The sequence below is a fragment of the Trypanosoma theileri genome (assembly GCF_002087225.1).
Source record: "Trypanosoma theileri isolate Edinburgh chromosome Unknown TM35_Tth_7_V1, whole genome shotgun sequence".
Taxonomy (NCBI): Eukaryota; Euglenozoa; class Kinetoplastea; order Trypanosomatida; family Trypanosomatidae; genus Trypanosoma; species Trypanosoma theileri.
The window spans coordinates 924,824-935,303 of record NW_021639849.1 but is presented as its reverse complement, the minus strand read 5'-3'; the positions used below and the strand labels follow the sequence as shown (position 1 = coordinate 935,303).

General features: G+C 40.1%; 4 protein-coding genes across 4 annotated transcripts; all 4 read right to left on the bottom strand.

The window, feature by feature from the left end:
* Positions 1-269: 269 nt before the first annotated feature.
* On the bottom strand, positions 270-662 carry TM35_000075180 (uncharacterized protein; the record flags this gene model as incomplete). The annotated part of the gene is made up of 1 exon (XM_029023964.1): positions 270-662. The coding sequence occupies one exon, from the start codon at positions 660-662 to the stop codon at positions 270-272; it is 393 nt and encodes a 130-aa protein (XP_028885160.1).
* Positions 663-2,298: 1,636 nt separating this feature from the next.
* Positions 2,299-4,194, bottom strand: TM35_000075170 (beta-fructofuranosidase-like protein; the record flags this gene model as incomplete). Its single annotated transcript, XM_029023963.1, has 1 exon — positions 2,299-4,194. The coding sequence occupies one exon, from the start codon at positions 4,192-4,194 to the stop codon at positions 2,299-2,301; it is 1,896 nt and encodes a 631-aa protein (XP_028885159.1).
* A 3,011-nt stretch (positions 4,195-7,205) lies between these two features.
* On the bottom strand, positions 7,206-8,312 carry TM35_000075160 (uncharacterized protein; the record flags this gene model as incomplete). Its single annotated transcript, XM_029023962.1, has 1 exon — positions 7,206-8,312. The coding sequence occupies one exon, from the start codon at positions 8,310-8,312 to the stop codon at positions 7,206-7,208; it is 1,107 nt and encodes a 368-aa protein (XP_028885158.1).
* Positions 8,313-9,463: 1,151 nt separating this feature from the next.
* TM35_000075150 (cyclophilin) lies at positions 9,464-10,255 on the bottom strand (the record flags this gene model as incomplete). The annotated part of the gene is made up of 1 exon (XM_029023961.1): positions 9,464-10,255. One exon carries the CDS (start codon positions 10,253-10,255, stop codon positions 9,464-9,466), a length of 792 nt encoding a protein of 263 aa, XP_028885157.1.
* Positions 10,256-10,480: the final 225 nt, after the last annotated feature.

Below are 10,480 nucleotides of genomic sequence, written 5' to 3'. Positions count from 1 at the left end.
GACTGCGCCCACGGTTTCGGGATACTCCAGCAGCGCATGCCGGTTCTCTAGATGGAAAAGCAAAAACAAAATAAAATAAAAAAATCTACAGGGATGCGGTGGGAGGGCGCGAAAAGAACGATCTCGATAGAATCAAAAACGAGAAACAACCGAAGCAAACACTTAGATTATCAGTTTGTGTAAAAATACAGAAAAAACATGAGAGCAAGAGATGGACATCAGCGTTGCAGCAAACTAAATGCGATCATATCCGTTTGCCCTTTCAGAGTTTATATATAAAACAAATAAATTACAATAATTGTTTCCCTCCGCAAATTTTCCCCCTCAAAATCCACATTACCCCAAACAGAAAACAATTCCCCTCTGACACCCTGTTCCCATGAGCCGCGCTCGTGGGAAAGCCCGCAGCCCATCACGCGTGTCGTTGGGGAGTTCGTTTGCCGTTTGGGAATTGCGATGAGGATGTCCGTTCCTTTTCTTTTTTTCCTTTTTAAACCTTCGGACGTTGCAGCATTTACCCTCCGGCACCTTCCATTATCAGGGATATCCGGTGAGATTTTCCATTCGCGCACAACGCCATGCTGGATCAAGATCTCGCGAACGCGAAATGCTGTAATTGGGCACCCCTTTGGGTGAGGAACAACGCCCCTGTCACCGTTCATCTCGCAAAATTTCCGCAGCAATGGGAGCAAGATTCATTTCTAAACAGTTACCCCTCACCGCAAACAAAGGGTGTAACCCAAGGGGGTGGGCACAGAGGGCAGCGCAATCATTTGGGTGAGACCCCAAGTGTGTAACGGATGCGTCTGCGCAAATGAATTCTCCCTTTTTTTTTGTTTTATTTTATCGGAAACAAATGGGCGCCAGAGACCCCCACTTTAAAATTTGAACTTGGACACGGCGCCTTCTTCAAGTAGGGAAAGAACGGGATGAGGTGCGACACAATATTGATAGAGATCTGTTTGGACTGTTTGAATGGAGTCATTTTCTTTTTTTTTCCTGTGCGCGGACCGTCGTGTGAAATGCATTTCCAATAATGTGGGAATACTTCTCACTCTGTGCAAAGTTATAACTTGAACAAGGCAGTGCCTGACAGAGAGTGTGGGTACGCATACGTGGTCAAAAGTATACCGTCATATTCAAGAAAATTCTAATGATTTACTCGCACATTAAAATCCATATCAATGACGATGAGTGTGGATCACTAGAAAGGGTATCCAAACCAATATTCTCCAACCATCCTCCATTTGTGCGAATGACCAATAGCAATAATAATAATAAAACGAGCTCTGCATCAGCAGAAACCATAAGAAGAAATAACCATAAAAATAATATTGGTCACAAACTATTTTCGTAATGTTACAGTATTATTTCTTTCATTTTCCCTCTTAATCCTGTACCAAATATCTTCCTTTGTTGTTGTTTGTGTTGTTTTTCTGTATTATTAATGATTGGAATTCGCATGCAGAAACACACTGAGAATTCTTTGCAATATGAGGTGTGTCCACTCACTTTATTTCACTTCCCTCTTCGCCCCAGCACCGTAGCGCAGACTCCTATTAAGTGTTTTCCGCAACGCTGGTAAATTAACGTGGACAATTCACAATTTCATCATCCCTAGGAAAAATATATACAGTTGGGAGTAAATAACCACACATAATCCTGGAGAATGCTGCAGCGTCGTAGAAAGCGAATGGCAATTTCACCAGGCCCCATGCAAACACTAGAATTGCAATACCTTTTCTGCGACACCTTGTAGGTGAGAGAAAAAAGAATAGAGAAACGAAAAAAAAAAAAAAGAATAAAGGCAACAACAAACAAAACGCTCTTAGAGCAAGAAATAATGGCAACATTTGTAAGAAAGTAAAAAAAAATACGAGAAAAATAACATATTTTATCAATTAAATTCATTTTCCATTTTTTCTTCCACAGTCTCCCCATTTAAAAATATTGCTGAAAAGTCCTTGCATTGATTGACCAAATAAGCATAAAAATAAAAGTAAAAAAAGAAATATATATTCACTATATTTCCCTTACGGAAGGGAAAATGGGATATTTTTTGACGATGGCGCCCATCTCAACGTACCTAGAAAGGTTTTCCCCATATCATTATGAAAAAATAATGAAACAGAGGGTGTGCACTCAACCACACACCTTTTTTTTTCTTTGGTACGTTCTACAATGCCCATATTTTCCGTTCGCCCATACATCAATTAAAAGATAAAAATACATATATGCCTTCTTTTCCTATTTACGGTTATATATTTATTTCATTTATTTTTCCTGTTCATTTGCACTTCAAAAAAGAAGCAGCGGCAATACGGTGTGAAGAGTAACTGCCAAAACCATTACTTTAATAACGTGTGATCCTGCTGTATGCCACGCTGCATCCCCATCCGATTCATGTACAGTATCCATCTCGTAGAAAGAGACTTTGGCCGAGAGTGGTGAGTTTATATTAGAGGAGAAGAGGGCAACTCCAGTATAGTTATTGGGAACGTAAACACGACCCGTCAGCGACTCCAGGCCACCATCCTTGAAGACCTGAACGATGGTGTCATCCACAAATACTCGCAGCTGTACCCTTGTGCCATTTCCAACGAGAGGAGCTCGGCCGGTCCAGGTTTCGTTGAATCCAGTCGTGCCGGATTTGCTTCGGTCCAGAAGCAGAATAGGTTCCCACACACGACCTGTCGTGGCAGAGTTATTAGCGGCAACAACGTCACCATAGGTACTCATAAGTGTACAGCTCCACCTCGACGGGTCTTCTGTTGCATTTACCACCGTCCATGCGACACAACGACGATCTGATTGGCACTGTACAGCGCAAGTCGCTTGTTTTGAAACCACGTACACGGCCAACACCCTTCCTTTTTGGTCAAAACCCGCACCCATATTTGCAGTCGGAGGCATCGTCACAGCGAATCGAGTATATGTGTTGCTATCCTTGTAGCGTACGAGAACACCAAAGGATGGAACGGTGTCTGTGTTCCCCGCTGGTTTGTTGGTGAATCCCTCAGGTATTTCAAAATCCACCACCATTTCATAGTGCAGCGGGGCGTTGGCGTTATACACTTTTACCTCATTCACCCCGATTTCAACATCACTCGTTGTATTAGAGAGACGCAACTTGGCGAGCTCCGGCAGGGGGTAGGTTTTTAACTTTTGGGCAGTAGCATCGTACTCGACGTTACGAGGCATGTCCATTGCACCAGACCACCCACGAGTCTTCATTGCTGCTTCCGTGTCCTCTTCAGGGATCCAACCCCACATTACAGTGAGACCTTGAATGATATCATAATGGTGCTTGGATGCATACCATCTGCCGTAGTCGATGAATGTCCGGCTGTGATATTCGTCCTCTTCAAAGACCGTATCACCTGCACTATTCTCCCAGTAGTTACCATACACCCAGTAGTCTTGACCACTGGCCATTGTTGACAACTTCAAATAGTATTCGCCTTCTATTGCGAAAAAGTCTGGATGTTCAAGCCTGTCGCTCAGATCCAAGGCATCATACCAAAGGTCATGTGAGTGTTGGAAGTCTGAAGTAAAGTTGGGATCACCGGTACTGAAAAGAACAACCTTCGATACAGGTGTATCATAGTCATCATAAGCATTGGCTGCAAAACCAACCAGCCACTCTGATGAGTAATCAGGGTTCTCCCAGAAGTTCGTGGGGTCACGAAAGTAGTTCGGTCCAACAAGGCCAGGCACATCATCCCCTGTCACCACGGGATTTGTGGGAAGCTTAACAAACGAGTTGAGCGAACGTTGGCCACCAGATTGAACATCTTCTTCGGGTGGTAAAGCAATGCATTGTTGCTGCACGTCACCATCTGCAGCACATGTATACATCAGCACGGGTATCCCATCATGTTGCGTGATGGATCCACTGTACGCACCTCTGCGATCGTATTCATTATCGTTCTTTAGTGCAATGCCTTGATCCTGCCACTTCAAATAATCCGTCGAGGTGAAGTGGTACCAACTTGGATTACCCTCCACCGAGTCGTACGGGTTGTACTGCATGTACAGGTGCATCTGCTCTGTGTCGAGGTCATAGAAAAGCCCGCTGGGGCCGCCGACCCAATTGGTGGGGGGACGCACGTGGAAGCGCGGCTCATGCGACGCGGTAACCGCAATCGCCAGCAGCAACAGCATCACGCACCATGTAGATGATATAATGCGCATTGCTCTTTTTAAGGAAATTATTGTCTGGTTTGTCGTTCTCTCAGCTAGTCTACCACAAAGTAAACAAAAAAAAAGATCCAATCAAGCAGGATAGAAAAGAGAAAGAAAATAACAACAACAACAAAACACACACACACACACACTAATAGAGATGACTGCCAAATATTCAAACTCATTCATTGCGTGTGAATTCATGCCCCAGAGGGTTATTATTATTGTCCCATTGTCTTCCCTGATTTATTCCCTTTTTTTCCTTTCCAAGATGTATCTTTCACTTTTTCCTTCACTGTTTAGTTAACATTTCTCTGGTGTCATCCAAGACACTGTGTACCATTTTGTTGCTACTGTTGTCTTTTTTTCTCTTAATTAAGTCAAATATGGTTGTGGAATTTAACATTTTAACTTTAATTTTAGAATTGCCCATAAATGTCATTAACCATTTTGGATTTAAAAATAAAATAAAAGGAAATGTGTCCCATACGCATAAAATAATTATTATTTTGTTTTGTTTCTTTTATTTTGTTTCGTTGAAATTCAAATTTTATGAAATATATATACATATAGTGCAATAAGGACACCCACGTCACTATCACGAGAGTCCCAGACGACAAACACCGTCCACTGGGTTATCACAGAAACGCCCATAAGAGAATGAAATCTGCACGTCAGAAGAGTCCAGCATTCGTAACATCCAAATCCAATTCCCATGATAAAACAAAGGATTTCACACTGCCGTTATTTATTATTTTTTTTTTTTAAGAATCACCATTGCAACCATGTATTGTTAATTGTACACTTTAGTGTGCAAAAGCAAGTGATACACAAATATCAAAAATGGCGGAAACCGTTACCGTCCTTTGTTTCCATATGCATGGTATGGGGTTGGCGACTGACTCCAATGGTGACTTTAATCTTTACAGTTCCTGAGAAATAATACACTCCCCCTTCCATACATACCTATCAATGAGGTGCATGTAATGAGTATGGCAGAGAACATCAACCTCTTCCTTGATGATAATGTGTTTATTATGACGGAGAAGTGTACGCAACAATCTACACCCCTACTCAAGAATGGTAGAAGGAAAAATTGTCAAGGAATCGTTCCAAGTAAATTAAATAAAAAAAAGTGGTAAATGGCGAAATGAACCACAACTACCATTGCTGCATGTAGAGATCGGCATTCCATCCATTTCCCACTCTAAAACAGTTCCATCTTTCACTGGATGTGTGTCTTGTATAATTTACAGTTACATCTGCTGCTCCGTGCAGTCAAGTGAGAATTGTGATGGAAATGGACTCCCAAGAAAATGTAATGGGTGGATCCAGAGACAAACTCAACCATCATCGCATTACAATCCTTTTTACCCAAATTTCTCCCCTTTCACACTCCCAAACAAATAACCTCATTTTTATTACCCAATAATACAGATATTATCCATCCACACTTCCAAACACAAAACCAATGGTTTTGAAACCATCCCATTCAGGTTTAACAACTGCAGACACTCCCACAATGGCTAAAGCCACGGCTCTGCATAATGTATCATCTCACCTTGTGTCTCTCAGGTGCCATTAGGTGAATTCCACAATAGAATTAACCACAACCCAGCATCACATGACCCACTAAGCATCGGGAGAGAGTATACCACTTGGAAAAAGGGAAACTCACTGATATAAGCAAATGCCACTTTTGTTGGAATTCCTGGGATACATTAGCATAATCCCTCTTGAAAAGATAACACTGAGTGACAAGTACACCGTACCCACACACACACAATAAATATGTGTATCATGAGAACTTCTCTTTCCGTGAGTTTTTTGTGTTCTATTGTGAAAGTCATTGAGTTCCTCTATTCTTTCTCCATTTTATTCTTTATGCTGTTTCCCCAATCCATGATCATCATTAACCAAAATGTGGAGCTGTGATAAATGCTTTCGTTGGAATAGAGAGGTGCACGACTTGCATAAAATAAAAATAAAAAAGGCTTTCCCAGATCGATGATTAAAGAATATTCATACAAGAAAATTGCGCAAAAATCTGGGTTTCGAAGGGAAGTGCAATGTCTCATTTTTCCCCCCTTCAATCACAGAAAGGCCTATAACTTTGAGGCATTTTTCATATACTTTCAATTTTTCTGCAACCTACATGGTTTGGTGCACATGTGCATTTAGGGATGGTGTTACCTTCAAATATTTCTTTCATACTGTTATGCCTGTAGGCGCAAATCATTTGAGAGATTATATACTTTGTCCCGTTCTTTCCGTATATTCTTAACGGTAATTAGTCACAGAGTGTCTTCGCGGTGTATACATGTAGACCTGTCTTGACAAGACGACAATATCATCTGCCTCAAAGAGAAAGAAAACAAAAAAAATTTGTTCACCAATTTTGGTAGCTGTGATACGGAATAAATACCATATGAAAGCTAATGGGTTATAGGAAATTACATCGAGAGTAGAAAAACGGCATTACATAATCACTATTATCCTTTTAGAGGAAAAGGGTGAGAGAAAAATATCCTGTAAAAAAGCAAACAATACAAGAATAATAAAAGAAAAGAACATCAAAACCAGGAAAGCATTATAGCAACAGTAAATATTTCAAGGTCACCTTACATAAAAGAGGAAATACTTGCAGAACTACGTTTATGTCCACACCAGTGAACATCAATCGTTTTGTATAAAACATATCAGTTGCAACTCTTTTATGGTTTCAGAAGACAATAAAAAGTCAAAACCCAACAATTCTTCAGGTGTGGATTTCCAATGTAACTGTTATTCAACAACAGGAAAAGGAAACAAAACAGAAAAAAAAAGATCAGACTTGATTTTCATCAACTCCCATGTATGTTTTTTTTTTTTTTTGTGAAAGATTGAGAAGCGATGAAAACATACCACCGAATCTCCTCTCACACAATGTGTCTCAGATGCCCAAACTCACTTTTTTTTTCTTATATATAATATCCTTCAAGAACTATAATAACGTAAAATACAGGACTCCATTTTTTTTTTTAAGCAGTTTCACCACGCTTTAGTTTTCGAAGAAAGCCACGGTGATGTTGAGAATATAGAAGGTATTCAAACCTTCTATCTATTACAAACTCCTTGTTCTTGGCGAGGAACTCATCAATTGAACGCATCGGTCCATAACGATAATTACCATGTCGGGCACCAGCGGCGGTAACAAAACGATCCATTTTTGTGTCTTGAACCAAAAGATAAGACCCTGGTGTAACGTATTTATGAATAGCCTGAATATTTTGAAGTGTGTCTGGATAACGGTGTGAAGCATCTTCAATAACAACAACTGTAGAGGCGTTCGCAGCAAAACGATCTACCATAGACTGTACTTCAGGTGTAGTTATTCTTCCATTAATGAAGTGAATCATCCCGTCATTCCACCATGGGTGTTCAGTTCCCAAAATACATCCCATACATCTTGCAGTTACCTGTGATTTTACCCAATTACTAACCGGTTTAACATCAAGGGTAACTATCTTCCCCTGAGGGTTGTAGGCTTTCATAACTGTCGCGTAAAATATAGCGCTACCTCCCGTATTTGTTCCAATTTCAATAATTAAATCTGGTTTTACACGCCACAGCATATCTTGAATTACAATTGCATCACTGGGGTCTTGTTGCATCTGTACTCCGAACCAACTCAAGGTTGAAAAAATACGATTTTCCTCAAACCATAGGTCATAAGCAAAGGCCACTTCATCCATAGTTAAAACACGCCCAGGTGCAATACGAACCTTCCATGATCCCTTGGGAACAGGACTTCTCGCATATCGTTTCGGGTGCTTGAAAAGTTCTTCATCTTCGTCTGGATTATAGAAAGTATTAAGTGTTCGTACAGGGACCCGCTCCAGAACGCCTATCCACCCGTCCTCACCTCTATACTTATCAGAGGTCTGGCCCCTAACAGAACCCACCTGAGAAGCAGAGGTTGTAATCATAGATGATGACACATCCTTCGCCTCTTCAGAATCAGCAACAGAAGCTTGATAACCTTTCTGTAGGTAGAGTGCCCGTAGAAGCACAACGTTTAACACAAGTGATATAGCAAGTGCAGTCTGTAAACGCCTTACTTTTGTAGAGAATCCTCGTTTCATCATTTTGTTATTCCTTTTCTTCTTTTTGGTACTAGTAATTGCTTCAGTAGTAGTTAAATAGGGGTACAAAACATAAATTTTCTTTTAAGGGCGTAGGGGAGGTTTAAAATCAAGAAATTACTAATATCACCCCAATCAATACAGAGTCTATTTGTATCTGAACAGTTGCACATTACGGGAAAAATATGTCTTTTGAATTAGCCTGTATGTCAGAACAAATTAAGAAAAAACAAATAAAAAGAAACTAATACTGTCGGTCGAAAAAATACAACCTACCAAAACTTACAGATTTGCAGATTCCACAATCCCCACACGTCTGGTCTCTCCACGTGGTGGAAGAATAAAAGTAAAAAAAAAAAAAAAAAAAAAATTCCACATTCCAATCCTCCCATAATATTTCCTCACTGAGTCTCATTACTAAAAAACACAGATACACTCACACTCACATCACTTACCTGGTCGTCAAAAAATTAAATACAACATGAGCAAACATTGGAAATCTGTCTTCAAGGATAAAATCCATCCTGATTATCTTTACATTATTTGTCCCATTTTCAAATCCGAAAGAGTAAAGAACCCTAAAGGCAAAGCTAGAGTCTAATAGAAAGAGTACGGACCCGAGATATTCATTCATGGCCCCTTATTCAGTCTACAGTGTCTGGTGTCAAACCTTTTCCAGAGAAGAATTGTTACCGCTTCCTCACAGCTAAAAATGATAATACTCATTCCTTAAAGTCTACTGTACTTACCATCTATATCAATCAAAGTGTGATACCAACCAACCCCACTAACTAAATAATAAAAAAAAAAACATGGTAATTTTTTTTTTTTTTTCGCGCCTGAAATTACTTAAACAGAGAGAGAAAGAGACAAAAAAAAATTGATCAGAGCAAGTTATACTGAAAACAAAAGAATAAAGGTATATGATGTGTAGTTATATCTGATGTACATGCTTTTAAGAAAAAGATTCCACACATTCAAAGAAAGTATGCAACTACAACAAGAAAAGGGAAGGAAGAAAGGAAGAAAAACAGAAGAAAAAATGAGCTTTACATACATAGGCTATAATCCCCCACCTGTTACATTCACAGAGAAAAGGGTGGAAAAAAAGGGTATTCTCTACTTTCCAGAGAGAAAAAAAAACCCTATTGTAACTACCGATCCCTTTTATGCTCAGTCGCATCATTTTCGTCTGCCGCATTTTCCTCTGTCTCCTTGACAAGCGGCCATGTACCGCTTGGTCTCAAACCAGTGAGTGCACCGCAAAACGTAACGACAGCAGGGATAGTAGGACGACCCACACTGTCAATCGGTAGAGCCTCCAATTTGTCTAATAGAGTGAGATCATCCACAGCCCTGCCGAAAACGACTTGTTTAAAGTCCAGATAAGGCGATGGTCCGAGTGTGATACCAAAGACGGATTTGATTGTGTGGGGTCCCTCAGAAATCATAGTAAGCAGACCTCGCTCTGTGTGGCGTTGACGATAACCCTCATCCCGAACAGGCGCACCTGTGGAGGAGAGATTAAATGAGTCCAACCCACCAAGCACGACGAGTTTTCTGTTGTGATCCACACGCTGCACAGGCGTACCCAAGTAATCCAATTTAATACCAAGCACAGGGTCCATGCCGCATGAACCTGTAATCAAGGCTCTGAAGTTTCGCACCGTGTTGGGCACAGCATCCTCGAATAGCTCCAGTATCAGCCGTCCAGCAATAACATCGCCAATTGACACATCTAAGAAGGCGCGAGAAGATTGCTGCTCTTCAGTAGATCGATGACTTCTCTGATAATTCTCCCATTCCTTCAACCGACGCTCCTCAACATCTTGATAGCGTTTATTTGATGCCCAAAACTCTTCTTCTGTATCAATGCGCAAATTGGCAGCTTCATCCCTTTCCCTTCTCGAATGTCTTCCTGTTATCTCTGTTCTTTTACACTGCATTAGGCTTTTTTTTTTTTTTAATGAAGTTAAAAGCAAAAATAAAATAAATAAATACATAAAATAAAAAGAAATAAGAAAAGGGATGGTGAAAATAAAGATGTACAGAAACATAGATAGAGTAAAAACGAAAAAAAAAAAACGTTGGGATTTATTCATTCCTCATCCAAGCAAGCATAAAATATAACTCAATATATATATATATATATATATATATATATATATATA